General features: G+C 39.8%; 2 protein-coding genes across 5 annotated transcripts in view; one reads left to right on the top strand and one right to left on the bottom strand.

The window, feature by feature from the left end:
* LOC144070928 (uncharacterized) overlaps positions 1 to 11,966 on the top strand; it is a 138,277-nt gene extending 126,311 nt beyond the window's left edge. The window contains exons 10-15 of the mRNA XM_077595492.1: positions 833 to 911; positions 10,795 to 10,877; positions 11,080 to 11,133; positions 11,219 to 11,268; positions 11,354 to 11,710; positions 11,797 to 11,966. The gene's annotated coding sequence lies outside the window, so the exon portion shown is untranslated. The remainder of the gene's footprint in view (positions 1 to 832; positions 912 to 10,794; positions 10,878 to 11,079; positions 11,134 to 11,218; positions 11,269 to 11,353; positions 11,711 to 11,796) is intronic.
* Positions 11,967 to 12,091: 125 nt separating this feature from the next.
* Positions 12,092 to 18,764, bottom strand: part of lingo1a (leucine rich repeat and Ig domain containing 1a) — a 139,734-nt gene continuing 133,061 nt past the window's right edge. For all 4 annotated transcript variants that reach the window (XM_077595487.1, XM_077595486.1, XM_077595488.1 and 1 more), the window contains one exon: positions 12,092 to 16,035. In XM_077595487.1, the coding sequence (XP_077451613.1) occupies positions 14,176 to 16,023 (1,848 nt within the window). In that variant the 5' untranslated portion in view covers positions 16,024 to 16,035 and the 3' untranslated portion in view covers positions 12,092 to 14,175. The remainder of the gene's footprint in view (positions 16,036 to 18,764) is intronic.

The following is an 18,764-nucleotide window of genomic DNA, read 5'->3' as shown; positions in this document are numbered from 1 at the left end:
ATGAGAGAAAATTTGAAGGAAATTATTTATTAATGTCTTAAAATGAATGACAAGCATACAAAATCTATCTGAGTTTAAACACATCACACAAATCTCAACAAAAAAAACCGAGAGAATCTTGTCCAGAACTTTTTTCGTAACTTGAAAATTTCGTAAGCAGAACAGTACTTTATAAGTAAATTTTCTAATTCGGACAAAGTGTCCCAAATTTGTATGAAACATGCAAGAAAAACACAAAATGAGAGAAAATTAGAAGGAAATTATTTATTAATGTCTTAAAATGAATGACAAGCATACAAAATCTATCTGAGTTTAACATCACACAAATCTCAACAAAAAAAAAACGAGAGAATCTTGAAACATGGATAGTGGTTGTTGTGAGACTGCAAATGAGAATCAATGCATCTGTGACAATTTCAAAATAAAATAACAGATAAGAAAATGCATTTACTTTTTGGGGATCTTTTTCATATTTCAAAGCACTCATTTGCATATAAAAAGCTTTCATAACCTGAAACTTTCGTACCTAGAGGCATTCGTAAGTAGAGGTATGACTGAACCACGAATTTTCCGTAGTTTAGTCCTAAATACGCATTTTTTATCAACAATTTTGGGTCACCATTTTTAACCTACCATGGTGATTCATTTCGAAAGACAACCTCATGTTATATAAATAAAGATAAGACGACGGTTAATCTTGTTTGCTCCTGCTTTGCATTATTTATCAGTTGGAGTTGCACATTTGTACTTGTAAAAGGTAATACACAACCTTAATTATCCCAAACAGATGAAAAACTGCCATGACTTATGTGTGAATTTGTTATTTTCCTAGAGTTGAAGATTAATTGGACCACGTTGTCAAATGGCGTCCTTCGACTGCAACGGCGACGCTCACGAAATTGGCGAAGCGGGTGAGCTCATTTTTGTTTTTCCCATCTTCCCACGTACGTCAGTTGCTGTTTTTAAATTTGCTGAGATCAAGCAAACAAAGAACTTTAATTAGATGATTACATCTCTAATTAATGTGATCAGCATGTAATGAGCTTTGGAGGTTTTGCACTTTTGAACTCGGATAGCTTTGTTTTCCAATTTCCCAAAATGTTACTTACTGCTTTACCATGCTCGTGTGAGACCCAAAATTTTAAAAGTTTTACGTTAACGTGACGTCATTTGAACAGAAAATTTTGGTCAAAGTTTTTAAACTCAGGTTATAGATAGTGTTTGATCGTAGGATCACAAAAACAGGTTTGTATTGAAAGCAAAAGTTGCAAATTACAAACAAGTTTTTCTTTAAATTGGTGTTTCAAGGTTGCTTTTAATATAAAATGTTCATTCAAAGCCAGTATTTGAGTTTAAATGGCCGTTTCCAGCCCAAGTTCACCTTTTAAAGCCCAAACCGCTAATTAATTGACAGCAAATTAAAATTCTTTGAGCCTTTCTTGGTCCCGTTGAACAAAAAGAGCCCTGCATTTCAAATATAATTTGTCATGAATTTGGATCATATTTATATGATACATCCATTTGCTCATGTATGTATCAATTGATGATACATTTGGCCGTATAGGTTTAAAGTTTTGTTTCAGGAATTCATGTCCGTGTTTCATTTTTTTTGGTTCACACTGCACTCCATCAATGCAAAACGTGTGACTTGAAAATTAGATTAGATTAAACTTTATTCATCCCGTACTCGTGAAATTCACTTTCTTCCAGTAGCAAGAAGGTGAAAACACAGACACAGGAAAAGACATTGTAGACCTAAATAAAACAGATAATAAATAAGTAAATAAATAAGCGTGTTACCCGAAATACACACACACACACACGCACAACACACACACACACACACACACACACACACACACACACACACACACACACACACACACACACACACACACATATATATATAACAATCGATGGACTTCAGTTGGACAAACAAGGAATGGATATTTCACAAATGTTGGGCTTTTTACTTGCATGTTCAAACAAGAGCGATATGAAAATGTAGTACATTATTTAAACCGAAACTGTTAATATTTATTTTTTTTCCTATTGTGTGTGTGTATATATATATATATATATATACATATATATATACATATATATATATATATATATATATATATATATATATATATATATATATATATATATATATATACACATATACATATATATATACACAATATGAAAATTTTTAAATATTAACATTTTCGGTTTAAATAATGTACTACATTTTTATATCGCCCTTGTTTAAACATAAAAGTAAGTTCACAGATGTTGGGCTTTTTACTTGCATATATATATTTATATATATATATATATATATATATATATATATATATATATATATATATATATACACACATGTGTATATATATACATATATATATACATATATATATATATATATATATATATATATACATATATACATACATATATATATATATATATATATATATATATATATATATATATGCACAATATGAAAAATTTTAAATATTAACATTTTCGGTTTAAATAATGTACTACATTCTTATATCGCCCTTGTTTAAACATAAAAGTAAAAAGCCCAACATCTGTGAAATATGCGTTCCTTGTTTGTCCAACTGAAGTCCACCGATTGTTCTTTTTTCCCCAAATTTTGCATCCAGCCATCCATGAGATGCAACACATGCACATGGCTACATGCGGACCCCCCCCAACCCCCCCAAAAACACAGTCCCTCTCTTCCCAGTAGCCACCACAATAAGAGATTCTCCCTGACAGAGCTAATTAACAAGCACCACAACAAACAAATCCGTCTTTCTCGCTCTCTCCATACTGTAGACCAGCCATCAATGGCAAAAGCAGTCTCCATGGAAACAAGAAAATAACTTGGCAAGGGGATGCTCAATAGGATACTGAGACACACACACACATACACACACCTACACACACACATACACACATCAACAAAAAAAGGGGCAGACAGGTATATACAAAGAAGTGGACACATGGGCCGACATATTGAAGGGAGGCTAATTAGGAATTCACTGTTGACGTTTTATGAGTCACTCCTGCGGGTTTTTTTGTGCCCCTCCTTAACACTCCCCAAAAATATTGTATGAGAATTTAAGCACGAGGTAAATAAAAATGTTGGAATCCACGTGATGTCTTTACACCACATGGATGATGTGAAATGAGACAGCTGGCGGACTAATGAAGAAACGCTCAAGACGTACAGTTCTTTTCTTGCGTTCGTCAAGGTCTCTTGATGACTAAAATATGCATATTATGCGCCGTGCATAAATAGAAAAGTTTCAAACTGAAATTAAACTAAAGTACAATGAGTTGCAGTGTACAATTCGTATTGGAAAAGATATATTTGTCTTAAATAACAAGTGGTTAGCGCATCTGCCTCACAGTTCTGGAGTCTTGGGTTCGATCCCAGGTGGCTCCGTACTGTGTAGTGTTTGCATGTTCTACCCGGCCGGGCTTGCGTGGGTTTTCCCTGGGTACTCCGGTTTAGTCCTAAATCCCAAAAACATGCATGCTAGGTTAGCTGGTTGAACTTTCAAAGTTTGGGGTTGTGGGTTCGATCCCAGGTGGTGGCGTGCTATGTGGAGTTTGCATGTTCTCCCCGGGCTTGCGTGGGTTTTCCCTGGGTACTCCGGTTTTGTCCTAAATCCCCAAAACATTCATGCTAGGTTTAAAGTCTGGGGTCGTGGGTTCGATCCCAGTTGGTGCCGCACTGTGTGGGGTTTCCATGTTCTCTCCAGAATTTCATGGGTTTTCTCCGGGTACTCCACTTTCCTCAGTCATACCAAAAACATGCATGCTAGGCTAGTTAAGTCGGGTTGTGGGTTTGATCCCAGGTGGTGCCGCACTGTGTGGGGTTTGCATGTTTTCTCCAGAATTTCATGGGTTTTCTCCGGGTACGCCGCTATCTTCACGCATACCAAAAACATGCATGCTAGGCTAGCTAAGTCGGGTTGTGGGTTAGATCCCAGGTCGGTCCTCACTGTGTGGAGTTTGTATGTTCTCCCTGGACGTGCGTGGGTTTTCTCCGGGTACTCTGGTTTCCTCCCAAATCCCCAAAACATGCATGTTAAGCTAGCTGGTTGAACATTCAACGTGTTATTAATGTTTAAAGCTATATTACGGTTTGAAATTTTGGTTTTATACAAAAGCGGGTGTCATAAATTAGCGTTTTAAAACAGGATTAGGGTGTAAAAAATGGGGTTTCAAGCAAAGTATTGGGTTTTGAAAGGAGATTTTTAGAGAAAAGTCTGATAATGATTGGGTTTCAAATTAGGGTTGCTAACCTGACAACAGAGCTTCATCCCCAAATATGTCTCCCGCATTTGGCGTGCGGCATAATAACGATGATAATAATAATAATGATAATAATTAACTCATTGGTGTCATGAATCCGAATCATTTCTCATGGTGCGGTCTGTAATTAACATCACCCTTTTTGGAGTCGTCCCGCTCTGAATGGGGCGCCTCGCTTACACCGAGCGCTAAGCAGCACTTCCAGTGTAAGCCATCATTATTTCTAATGAACGTGTGAATGCGCTTTGATTAGGCGCAGCAGCTGCCTTTGCTTTATTAGACAAATGCAAGTTGTCAGCCATTGTCGTTGTTTGCGCAGAGAGGTGCCAAGTCAAACCACACCGGGGAATACAAATGGAGGAAGGACAATATTTGAAATATAGTTTTTAGCTGCATTTTCAAGAGCAATGGGAGAAAATATTATCTTGGTCCGGGCTCAACTATCAATCATACTTTTTTTTTCAAATCAGATACTCAAATAGAGGCAGTAAGCGACCAAACATTCATTCACTGAACCGGTTTAGTATCCTCACTAGGATCGCAGGGGGTGCCGGAGCCTATCCCAGCTGACTCCGGGCCAGAGGCGGGGGACACCCTGAATCGGTGGCCAGCCAATCACAGGGCACGAGGAGATGAACAACCATTCATGTTTTTGTAATGTGGGAGGAAACCGGAGTACCCAGAGAAAACCCATACAGGCCTGGGCTTACACTCCTAGCTAGGGGCAATTTAGAGTATCCAATCAGCCTACCATGCATGTTTTTGTAATGTGGGAGGAAACCGGAGGAGGAAACCGGAGTACCCGGAGAAAACCCACGCAAGCCTGGGCTTACACTCATACCTAGGGGCAATTTAGAGTGTCCAATCAGCCTACCATTAATGTTTTTGTAATGTGGGAGGAAACCGGAGGAGGAAACTGGAGTACCTGGAGAAAACCCACGCAGGCCTGGGCTTACACTCATACCTAGGGGCAATTTAGAGTGTCCAATCAGTCTAACATGCATGTTCTTGGAATGTGGGAGGAAACTGGAGTACCCAGAAAAAACCCAAGCAGGGGGACCAACCTGGATTTGAACCCAGGACCCCAGAGCTGCGAGGCTGACGTGCTAACCACTTAAGTCACCGAACCGCTGTGTCGAAATATATATTTAAAAATATTGCCGAATAAATCCTCCAGTTAGCATGTGGGCCTCACAGTTTGAGGGTTCTGGGTTCAAATCCAAGTCGGTCCACCTGTGTGGAGTTTGCATGTTCTCCCCAAGCCTGCGTGGGTTTTCTCCGGGTACTCCGATGTGCTTCCACATTCCAAAAATTCTAAAAAATGAGTGTGAGCTTGAAAGGTTTTCTGTCTTCTCGTGCCTTGCGATGGATTGGCCGGCCATTGAAAGTCAGTTGGGATAGGCTCCAGCACCCCCCCCCCCCCCCCGCGACTCTTGCGAGGATGGAGTGGTCCACAAAATGAATGAATGAATGAAAATCCTCCAGTGTATTTATTAATGGAGTCTTCATAGGAAGTCTAATTCCGAATGACTGGCGGTCCAGTCAAGGTCAAACACGGTTTGAATGCAATCAAGGCAATCTTGAGTGGATTATCACTTCTCGGGGGACGTTCAATCTCGTGGGGGACGTTTGCCTGCCTGCCGGGCAATCACTCACTCATTTCAATTGATGAATTAGCAGCTAAAAAGCGCCAACAAATAAATTGGACACTTGGGGATTAAGTCCGCTGGGAATGTAGAGTTATTTCATCCTCAAAATGGCGGAAAATCCTAAAAACATGGTTAATTTTCATCTTCATTGACGGCGTTGGACGTCCAATCCTTTTTGACCGGGAACCTATGTTCATAATGAGTTAATAATTCACTTCCAACCCAACTTTGGCTTCAGACACCACTTTGAACCCATAATATTTCACTTTTTCCCCCAATTCTACTCTAGAAAGAGGCAAAGAAAACAGAATAATAGACCAAGCCAAAAAAAACGTGTTTAAAATGCTGACAAATGTGCAAGCAACGCAGCCCGGCGCCTCCGTCAGATCATGTCGTTCATCTTGTTGCTCAGCCGTCTCATCCAATCTCAACGACCCGATGCCCTTGAGGCGCCAAATTGTTGGGAGACGGGCAAGGTGAAGCCGCCGAACGCTCGCTCAATTATCTCCCGCCGTCCTATTTAGGCCTTCATTCATTAGGGATAACATATTTGGATTATTTATATTTACATGCTGCTGATTTTGGACATCACCTTGGTCCTCGTCCGCTGCGTTCAAACTTTCTTTTGGATTCGCAAAAAAAAAAGAGTTTTCATTTTAACCAAGATTTTAAGTAGTGGCAGGAAAAGAGGACAGTATTTTCCGGACTATAATTCACACTTTTTTCATTGTTTACTTCCAGTATGACTTTTAATTTTTTCACTCTAACCACCAACAGCTGATGTTGTGGTTTTTTAGGCCATACTTACCAAAAAACTTAATATATTATGTTAAAAGGTGCCTATTTTGTCTTTTGCTCCTTATTTTACCATTACTATCTTAAGGGTCGCAGGGGGTGCTGGAGCCTATCCCAGCTATTTATGGGTACTGGCGGGGGCACCTTGAATAAACAATTTGACTTAAAAATAAAAAAATGAAAAAAATAAACTTTTTTATGTTTAAATTTTTTATTTAATATATATATATATATATATATATATATATATATATATATATATATATATATATATATTAAATATATACATATACATTTTTACATTTTTTTCTCTTTCAACGTGCACTCTTTGGTTAGCGCCACTTATACACAGGGACAATTTATAGTTAAAAAAAATACAGTAAATTAATTGATTTTAATAAGCCTTGACTAACCTTGACTGAAGGTTTTTTTTTAATCTATTTTTTATTTTATCAAAATTTTCCCTTAAAAAAGCAGGTTTAAAGTGCAAGTCCAACTTCAAATGACTTTCGCATATAAAGACATGCATATTGAAATATGCAAATTGTGAATTTCTTAGACCAACCGAGAAATAATAATGTGGAGTATTTGATTCTGACAAAAAATGTGAGTCAAACCATTTCATCTTTCCTTTATTAAAAGTGTCTATGTATACACATGATTATACTAGCTATATTTTAGATCTTACTTTCTCAAGCAGTCCCAAAATCATGGCACAAAACCTTTTTTTGCCAGGAGCGCTTCTGTTTGCCTGAGCGGCCAAAAAGATGCTTTTAATGGCGGAAAGGTGCCATTTTGTTAGCGGTGCCGTTTTCCCCCCGATTTGGGGACTCATAACTCTTTCATGGGCTTGTTAAATAAATAAGGAGAGTAAATTGAGTTGCCAGCAAAGATTGGAGGGGGGAGGGACTGTGGCTGGTGGCCCAGGCCAAAAAGCTGCTCTCAGCAGATTGCCTGTTTGGACCTGGTCCGGGTCCCACACTAGTCCTGGTCTTGGCTGACTTTCCAAGAGTTTAGAAAAAATAAATATATTTTAAAAAAGCAGGCTAGTTAAAACACAAGCGCCATGGAGGTCAATTATTTTACCAGTATACATAGTATGCATAGTATTGCATGTGGTAATTGTTTAACAATTGTCAATTTTGCCAAATTTCCATATGTGAATGGCTCCCAAAAATGTCATAAATTCTCGCATATACACATTATTTGTCGCTCAATAAAATGATGACTGAATCAAGGGTAAGGCTTATATTAAATTAGATGTGACATGCACGAAAATTCAAGGCGACAGACGAAATGCTATAACGCAAGACAATGCGGCCGATACGGTCATTCATTTCAAAATAGAGAAAAGATAAACAGATAAACTGCTTAATTAAATTTATTTTGACGTCTATGAATGAAATTCAAGAAAAAAACGGTCTTGCATAAAATGTCAAACGATGCTTTGGATTCATACAGTATCTCATAAATACCACATGCGATGATTTTTCTTAACATTTTCACTTCAAAGTAACACATTTATACTCCTTATTAAAACCATGAAAATGGAGGTGAAAATTGTGAACAGGGGGAGGCTTATACGCGAGAAATTGTAAAATTCAACGATTTTAAGGCAATTCTAAGGGTGCGGTTTATACGCGAGAAATTGTAAAATTCAATGATTTTAAGGCAATTCTAAGGGTACGGCTTATACGCGAGAAATTGTAAAATTCAACGACTTTAAGGCGATTCTAAGGGTACGGCTTATACGTGAGAAATTGTAAAATTCAACGATTTTAAGGCAATTCTAAGGGTACGGCTTATACGCGAGAAATTGTAAAATTCAACGATTTTAAGGCAATTTTAAGGGTACGGCTTATACGCAAAAATTGTAAAATTCAACAATTTTAAGGCAATAATAAGGGTACGGCTTATACGGGAGAAATTGTAAAATTCAACAATTTTAAGGCAATTCTAAGGGTGCGGCTTATATGCGAGAAATTGTAAAATTCAACGATTTTAAGGCAATTCTAAGGGTGCGGCTTATACGCAGATGCGGCTAATTTGCGAGGATATCTTTTCAAGGACAATGATTGGCTTTTCAGAAGTTGAGCCTCATATTTTTTTACATTTCAGTAATCATTATTGTGCTTTTTATATCATTACAAATACTTTTAAGAATTAATACAATGTTCTTAGAAGCTAAATGAATGAAAATCAAATCCGATTTTAAGGATGTGAATATAGTACAGTTGTCGGAATAGTTCGAAAAAAATGTTAAAGCGGTCAATTGTGAAATGTGAACGATGATCTAACTAAAATATTTAGATTTCTCAGGATTGAAACAATCATAAATAATTGATAGCTCCATAATAGAAGCATAAATTCTCCGTGGGCTCCGAAAAATAAGCATAATGGCTGCATGTCGGGAGGGTTATTATTGACGATGCAGATGTGAGTGCTTAGCTTCAAAGCTGCATTAAGTCGCCTCACGGGAATCACAGTACGCAAACACCCGTGAACCCACTCGGATCAAAGTCTCACCCACTCTTCAACTTCTTAGCATATCCATTAAAATGGAACTTTATTCCAAAAGTTGCTATATGACCCATGGGACGTTTGTCCCAGAAATATGGTAATTTTTGTCTAACGTTCAATTTTACCTGGTGTTCCATCAACAATCAATGTTATCTATTCAATGATTTTTTTTTGTACATTTTTGATTTAATAATTAGTTAACCTTTTAAAATAAATGGAAAAAATGTTTTGGTCAGTATTTTCCTAACAAATGCTTTTACCGTTGTATTGGATGTTTAGATAGATTAAATCATTTTTTTGCCTGCCTTGTTTATTTATTTAATTATTTTTGGTAGTGTTAGCACTCCGAGTAAGTTTGAAACAATGTATCCTAAAATTATTTTCGGACGTCATCATGCCAAAATTTAAAAACCCTGAAATTTTTTGAAATTTTAAACATTTTCTGAAAGTGTCATCATATCTTTATTTGTTGATAACGCACAATTTATTATCCAATCTGATGACCTTTAATTCATTATACAATTTATACTAAAATTATTTTCGGATGTCATCATTTCAAAATTTAAAAACCCCGCAATTTTTAGAAATTTTAAACCTTTTCTGAAAGTGTCATGATTAATTTATTTGTTCATAACCTTACAATTAATTATCCAATCTGATGACCTTTAATCCATTATTCAATCTGATAACCTTCAATTCTTTATCCAATCTGATGACCTTTGACCCCATTACCCCAAATGAAATAATCTCTTCTGTTTAATACTACAACAAATATCCTTCTAATTTGACCATAATCCCTTTATTTGTTATCTTGAAGACCAACAAATTGAAATACAGAACCAATACACACATCTTCTGGTTTCACTTACTGGTTGGAAGTATTGGCACAGTTGGGACTCCAACACGGAAGGTTTCCGTCAAAAATTGGCTCAGCAAATTCTTTGATTCGCCCGATTCAGTTTATGTATGGCACGTGAATCAATGATGTAAAACGATTTCCACATGGGCTTGAGAAAACGTTTAACATCTAAACACCTCTTTGGTCCTCCAATCATTCAAATGCTTCCAAATTTAGATATGTATTGCATGAGGAAGATGTTTATGTGTGTGTGTGTGTGTGTGTGTGGTGTGTGTGCACTTTCATTTTCAGAATCCATCTGTCTGTTCATGACCTAGAATCGTAAAACTACATATCGAATATGTGAAGGGAACGCTTCTCCCGTCAGTCCCCAGAGCTGGAAACACCTCAAAATAGCTTCTCCGCTTTCCCACTGCGCGCGTCTACTTTAAGTCGTGCTTTAATGGGATTTCATACTTGTCAACGTATACGTTTTCCCGTATTTTATACGTTTTTTGTTCATTTCAAATTGTGTACGTTATACAACAAGTTTTGTACAGGATTTTTTTTGTACATTTTTTGTCAAACCGATTTCCTTTTACCCATTGCGGCTCTAATCTGGATCATCTCGGTCACTGGTAGCTTGGTACTGATCCCGATTATTTGATTCAGGTGTGTTGATGGAGGGCCATATGGAAAAAAGACCGGATAGCGACTGTCGAGGACCGGATGGAGTTGGCCACCCCTGATGTAAAGTAAGGCTTTTTTTTCAAAAAGATTCCTTGCATAGTGAAGCTTTCTTTTAAAATGCCCATGTATAATAACGCTTCTTTTCTTCAAAACGAGCCTAATCGTAAGCTTGTTCGAGCAGAAAAGTGGAGGATGTGGGCACCGATCCCATGACCTCTCGCGTTCTAAGATGGTGGCCTCTCTTGTGAGCTATGTTTTTTTTTTTAGCTAGAAAGTGAGAAGTTGCAAGATGCTGGTCTCGATCCAACTACCTCTCATATGGTAAGCGGACACTAGCTCGTGAGCTAAGAAACCAACCCACCACCCTGCAATACCATGGATGACTCACTGTTTTTTTTGGAGCTAGAAAGTGAGAAGTTGGAAGACGTTGGAATTGATCCAACTACCTCTCGCATGGTAAGCAGACGCTCTAGCTCATGAGCTAAGAACCCAACCCACCACCTTGCAATGCCATGGACGACCCACTATGTTTCTGTTTCAGCCTCAAAGTCAGAAGTTGGAAGATGCGGGAATCAATCCCACGACTTGTCGCGCTCTAAGCGGATGCTCTCTCTCGTGAGCTAAGCAGCCGACCCACCACCCTGCAATGCCATGGATGACCCACTATGTTGCTTTTTGAGCTAGAAAGTGAGAAGTTGGAAGACATGGGAATCGATCCAACTACGTCTCGCATGGTTAGCTCCCACGACTTGTCGCGCTCTCACCGGATGCTCTCTCTCGTGAGCTAAGCAGCCAACCCACCACCCTGCAATGCCATGGATGACCCACTATGTTGCTTTTTGAGCTAGAAAGTGAGAAGTTGGAAGACACGGGAATCGATCCAACTACCTCTCACATGGTAAGCAGACGCTCAAGCTTGTGAGCTAAGTACCCAACCCAGCACCCTGCAAAGTCATGCATGGCTCACTATATTTTTGTTTCTAGTTGCAAGACGCTGGTCTCAATCCCACGGCCTCTTATGCTCTAAGCGGGCGCTCAAGTTCGTGAGCTAAGTACCCAACTCACCTCCCTGCAATGCCATGGACGACTCACTATGTTCCTGTTTGAGCGTCAAAGTCAGAAGTTGCAGGCATTGATCCCACGACCTCTTGCATGCTAAGTGAGTATTCTACAATGTGAGCTAAGCTTGTGTCAATAGACAAATAGTGTAATAACAGTAAACTCCATAGCACACATTAAAAAAAAATACAAAAAAATACAAAAAAAAGACAGGACCATGTTGTGTTTTTAAAAAAAATGCCATAGATTGTTTAATACAACATACCATATCGTCAACAATTGAACATCAACAAAATTTTGTTAATTAAAAAAAAAATCTGCATATTACCTTTATTGCACATAACAATTTGAATGATTTTTTTCCCCATATATATATTTTTTTTCACGATCTTTTAATTTTTGTAAAAACTTGGCTTGGACTACATGTTCAATATAGTCCAGGTTCAAAAGAAAAAAAGGGGGTACATAAAATGGAACAAAAAAAACAACATACAGAATCCTAGTTCACTTCGAACCAAAAAGATGCCGGGTACAGTAGCCACACCTTGAACACAGAGACAGCATTCATAAGCCAAGAGCCATTTCTACGGCCATTAAGTCTTTTTCCCCTCTTTTATGCAAAAGGGATTACACCAAAGCTGCTTCACATTGCATCCGCGGGTGAAACCATCTGTGTCGTTGCCGCCGTCCTCGTTTTTTGCAGCCCATTATCGCGTCTCTGTCCGCAGTTAGGTCCATTACGGAGAACCTGGCCTTCCCTAGCCGCACACTCTTTTCGCCAGGGCCAGCTGTCCACAGTGTACAATTTAAAAAAAATCTAAGGCTAGAAGAACCTCGCCATTTTATACAGAGGACAAGCTGTCGCGTCTCGTCCTCTAATCAATGTGCTGACATTTGCAGGGTAAATAAAAGTGTCAAAACAAATCATGACATCGGACATATAAATTCGAAAGTTTGGAGACAAAACTTAAATTATGGAACACACAAATGATACAATTAGTTTTGTTAATTCAATTCTGTACGTTATAAAAAAACAATTAAAAAAAACAACTCAAAAATTTAAACTCACAATTATGTGACACACAAATGATAGAATTCGTTTTGTTAATCACATTCTGTACGATAGAAAAAAATGACAAAAAACAACTCTTCAGTCTGTTTTCCAAATATTACTAATTCCGTTTTCCCCATCTGTGTGATTATAGAAGGTATTTTAAACAAAAAAATAGGTTTGTTGACACCCACGGCAATTTGACATGATAATAAAATACATTTAATTATCTAGTGGTATTTAAGAAAAATAACGTGCCCCTCTAGCAGTTTTACTTTTCATTCTTCATTAAAAAGAATCTTCAAGGCATTTTTATTTTGTGCCATACCTTAAAAACAACAATGACAATGTTAGACGTTTAAGTAGCTTTGTTTTTTTTTGTCATTGTTTTAGACTATTCCACTCTTAATTCATCCAAACTTTACAAGTGTAAGACTTTTGGAAATTGGAAATGTTTTAGAGTGATATGTCGAAAAATTCAATTGAACAAAATTAAAAATGAAATTGAAATGCATCATTTTAAAATATAAAAATGCACTGAATATTTTTCCATACCTTTTTTTGCATGTGAACTCTATTGTAAAAAATAATTAATTCCCGCATAGCGATCCAGCTAGCTATTTCCAAATTTCTTTTGGGCCTCAATACCAATTTTCTATACATAATATTATCCAAACAATGTGTCATTTACTTAAAAGGGCAATTCTGATCATTGGCTGTCACACTGATGGATGAAACTCAACGGTTGGACAGAAGACTATGAAAGTAAGACAAAAAAAATATTTCAAAAACTGATCTGATTAAAAGGATTGATTCTGAACTTGAAATTTGCATGTCAGCCTAGAACTCTTTCATAACTGGATACGTGGCCTCAGGGTGGGTGGGGAAATAAATTAAAATAAACAAAATACTGACATAAAAAAATAACCAATGACCAAACCATGTACCTTCTGGCAGCTTGGGTGCGTGTAACTCTTGTCAGTTCTACGTAATTTCCCCGTTCTAGATTCGCAGGAAGATGAAGTGTTTATGACGAACACGACTTTCCATAAAAATCAGCTCACGGACCAGATAGACTTCACTAATGCCTTGCTGCGGTGGGCATGCTTTCACTTAAAAGTCTGTGACGGCCCTTCTCCAGTTCTCAAGTGTGAGCTCACCAGGATGCAGTGCTTAGCACTCAGCAATGTTTTCTTCCTCTCGCTTGTTTATCAATTTTTATTTTTTTTTATATTCCACGCACGGCCACTCCTTTAAATCATTTTCATGTTAAACTTGCGAGGAGCATCCGCCGCGCCGCTGCTCATCCCAGCGTCCGATTTGCGCGGCACGTACTCGATCTCGATGTTGTGCTTGGTGTTGCCCTTGCCTCTGCTCCAGAGGAATAGCAAGACCAGGCAGAAGAGAACCACGCCCAGAAAGGAAATGAAGCCCATGGTGGTGGCGATGATCAACGTCTTTATATCGAAGGGGAACGGGACGTTAGCTCGCGTGTCGTTGGCGCCAGTGTCTGCGGGTTGGTTGGAGATGAAAGCAAAAGTCTTGTTGGGCTGGAATGGCCAATCGGGCGAGTAGCTGTGGATGTGCAGGTGAGCCAGGGAGGTGTCGTTCCCGCCGGCGTTGATGGCGATGCAGACGTACGTTCCGTTGTCCTGGATCTGAGCGTAGCGGACTTCCAGGGTTCCATCCGGTAAGACAGAGATCCTTCCGATTGTTTTAGCGGTGATGAACTTCTTCTGCGGGGAGAGCCACACGATGACCGGAGCCGGGTCGCCGTCCGCCTCGCAGGTGAAGTGAACGATGGCCCCCTCGTCGACAAACTGCTGTTGCGCTTTGCGATCCCTGATCCGGGATTTACGGCAGGTGAAGTAGTTGGGCTGCAGGACGTCGGGGAAGTCCTTGAACTCTTTGCCCTGGACGAACTCTGGGGAGGCGCAGGTGGGCTGCTGCCGGTTGAAGTTGAGTCGCCAGCGGCGGCGGAAGACCCACAGCATGCGGCAGTCGCAAGCCAGGGGGTTGTCGTACAAGGCCAGGGTTTCCAGGTTGCCCACCGAATGGAACGCAGACTCCTCTAGAGTGGTCAGGGAATTACCGGACACGTTGAGGATCTTCAGGTAGTTGAGACCTCGGAATGAGTAGGGCTCGATGGTGGCCAGGCGCCCCCCGACGATGTGAAACTCCTGAAGACGCAGCAGATCGTGGAGCTTATTCCCATCGATGGTGTGGATCGGGTTGTAGGAGAGATTGAGAAAGCGCAAGTAGACCAAGTGCCGCAGGGCAACGTACGGAATGGCGGTCAGGTTGGCGTTGGCGATGGTCAGGGAGGTCAGGTTTAATCCGTACAAGCAATTTGGGGTCATTGTATCCAAATATGGCCAATTAGCAATCTCCAGCACTTTGAGCCTGAAGAGACGTTTAAAGGAGTAATCCCTTATCACGTTGATGTTGAGGTGGCGCAGCTTGAGCGTGATCAGGCTGTGCAGGTGGGTGAAGGCCTCCGTAGGCACGGAGGACAGGTTGCACTTCTCCAGACTCAAACGCTCAAGGCTACTCAGGCCGTGGAAGGCCCGGTGGGAGATAAAAACCAGATCGTTGTCACCCACCTCCAAAGATCGCAGGTTGTACAAATCCTGGAACATATAGTCCAGCAGGATGACGATCTTGTTCTCGCTTATGTCCAGCTCAGTGAGGTTACTCAGGCCGGTGAAGACCCCTAGCTGGATCAGCTTTAGCTTGTTGCTACGGAGCCCCAATGTCCGCAACCCGAAGAGGTTGTTGAAGGCGCCGGGTTCGATGGTCGAGATGGTGTTCTCGCTCAGCTCCAGGTGTTCCAAGTTGGCGAAGTTGGCGAACTCGTCCGGGTTTACGGCTCTGATGCGGTTCTTGCTGAGGTCCAGCAGACGCGTTTCCGCCGGGATTCCCTCGGGAACCGTCATGAGCTTCTTGCGGTGGCACATCACCGAGCGCTCCGGGACGTTGCACTCGCAACGGGACGGACAGCCGGTAGAGGAGGCGGACAGCACGGTGCTCAGCACCAGCATCAGAACGGGCTGCCAGCACGTCACCAGGAAGCTGCGCCCAATCGCTTCCCGAGCCGCCATCTTATCGGTTACCTAAAGGGCGGAGACAAGTAGACAAAGGGGCAGCAAGATCAATAATGGCATCTGACAAGCAAACAGAACGCACAAGGACTGTAGAACCAAGACTATCTTATTACAAAGTTTTCCCTCAACTCCACCAATCTATACATTTTGAAAAGGACACCATTCTCATGTGACCCCCTCGTCCTATGAATATCTCAGAGAAGATCATTTATTCGCTTGGCTCGCACCAAAGTTGGAAATCAAGGAGCAAAAACAAAGCTGATGATCTGCAGTTATTGCTGCTTTCCTTCAAGGCGCCATTTTCCGGAGCACTGCTTGCGGGTGATCAATCAGGGACTGCTATCATCCTAATAACTAGGGACGGGGGTGCAGCTGCAAGCAGGATTAACATTTTTCAGACAGAAATCTAATTCCCGCTGAGCACCACGAGGGTTTGTCGCACCCCTGTCGTCTGCCGATTTCAAATAGGAATTTAAAGTGGCTAAAACAGAAATAGAAAAAAAATGGTGGCGGTAAACGTAATACAATGTTTTGCATTTTTTTGCAGCCACAGTTATGTAAATAAAACAGACAATCCAACATAGTGAAACCGAAAAAGTGCTATTTAATAGTTTCACGTCTGCAAATAAATCTTGATTTAATTACCACCACTTGTGTTTAAAGGAAGTTGAGATCAAATTGCAGAGAAATAAATAAAAAAACAGGCTTTAAAGTGGTATTAAGGGCCATAACAAAAGTGTATTTCGGTTTTTAATCATGTGTTTTTAGGTTACGTTTATGCATTTATTATGAGTAGGAGTGATAATATATTTATGATTTAATCTGGCTGTCCACGTATTTCATCATCAGTCGTCGTGTTGCGGTCTGGTCTGCATGTGCCAGATAAAAGATTATTATTTTTTGATTAACAAAAAAAGTCACTTGCCATAACAGCAATTATGAATTTATCATTATTAAATTGTGTGAAAGATTTTATTGACTTCTGTCAATGAATTTCATGGCCAATCTTTGAAGGTTTTTTTCCATGCTTCAAAAACCCTGCCAACTTAATTTGAAAGGATGTCGCCACATTGGAGTTTCAAAACAAAGTGCAGAATAGACAGAAAAAATTAATACAGCAATCTACAGGGAAGAAAAATCTATTTTATGACGATCAAATGTCATCTGCCAAGCTTGTAGACTGTTGGGCTCCAACCCAGTCAATAACAAAGTCGTTGCTAACAACAAAATAAAAAAAACTTCAAATACAGATCAAGTCTACAGACAATATTGTTCTTGTAGCCCCCCTCTAATACAGGGGCGTCAAACTCTTTTGTCGCCGGCCACGTCGCAGTTACGCTGCCAAAATTAATCGATGAATGAATTGACAAATTTTACGATTGTGCTGATCGAGAGATCATTTTTGGACATTCAAATTAGTACAGATCTTCTGCAATTATCGATGTATTAAGGGGAAACACACATCTCCAATCTTCATGTGAATTGGATCATAAAACAGAAAGTCGGCACTAATTATTTACTTTCTCGGGCCATAAAAAATGATCTGGTGGGCCGACACTTTGACACCTGTGCTCTCATAGCTAAAAACTAGAAATTAAACAATAGTAAAATAACCAAGAGAACTACAGTGCCTTGGAAACATTGATCAGGGCAAAACCGACCGCAGTCCAAGGCCGCCCTGGGATGGCTGTCTTTGCGCAAGATCTACTCCATGTGTCAGCTTCTCTCATATATTTTTCGCATATTGGACGGTAGCCAATCAGACGCTATTACGGCTGACTCGATTTCCACTGACATCCAAAGTGTACGGGTCCAGCAATCCCACCCTAATCCCCCCATGGACTGAACGTTAGCACATTCAGCAGGTTACGATCGGCTCTCGCATTCCTCCACATGGTTGGTCATCAGATAAAAATGGGAATCCGTCAGAAAACCGACGGCGCAACTAGCAACCGGCCGGCTCTGCCTTTTTCTATAATATCATAATTTATTGCTATCTCTCCTTGGCAGGAGTGTACTTAAAAAGAATGAACTTCTCTGTTCTAATCAACACTTCAGGAAGGATACTATTAATTAAGGTGAAGGAAGAAGGGGTGTGCTCTCAAAGGAAACGATCTGGTTGAGGAACAGGAAGACAACGGTGCTCAAACGAGCGAAGAAGGCCCACTGGTCCAAGACCACTTAAAATCACATCAGTGATTACCAGAGAATAATTAGTCAGACAATTATGTTTTGCTCAAGTCTCTGCAGCTCATTTAAGATCAGGTCTGCCAGTACATTTGCTGGATATGAGATGATTTTTTATCAAATCTTATCAGGTCCTGACCCATTTTTGCTCGTTAAAGTGGAGTTGTTAATGTAGCTTGCTTTATATTAGATAGGTCAAATAATATCAGCATTTCTTTGAGAAGTTCATTTTTCCAGTGAACACAGTCTTTCCATTTGAATTAAAATGGCCGTCCATTGTTGACAAGACGATCTTAATTATGCGTTCTCTTTTCCCATTTCTGTAGGAACCCAATTGTGTTATGAAGCAATGAAACCTACGATCATGTTTGGAAGGTGAGTAACCTAGTTTTGATCATTTTGATGTATTGAATGCTTTTATTGTCATTATACAAGTATAATGAGATTTAAAGCTTTCACCACATAGTGCACCAATAACAACAGACAGACAAATAAATAAGCAGGAAGAGTTCTATGGTTTTGGTAGACCTTCAGTGCCAAGTCGCAAAACT

This window comes from Stigmatopora argus, chromosome 3, assembly GCF_051989625.1.
Source record: "Stigmatopora argus isolate UIUO_Sarg chromosome 3, RoL_Sarg_1.0, whole genome shotgun sequence".
Taxonomy (NCBI): domain Eukaryota; kingdom Metazoa; phylum Chordata; class Actinopteri; order Syngnathiformes; family Syngnathidae; genus Stigmatopora; species Stigmatopora argus.
The sequence above is the reverse complement of the archived record's forward strand: the minus strand, read 5'-3'. Positions and strand labels throughout refer to the sequence as shown.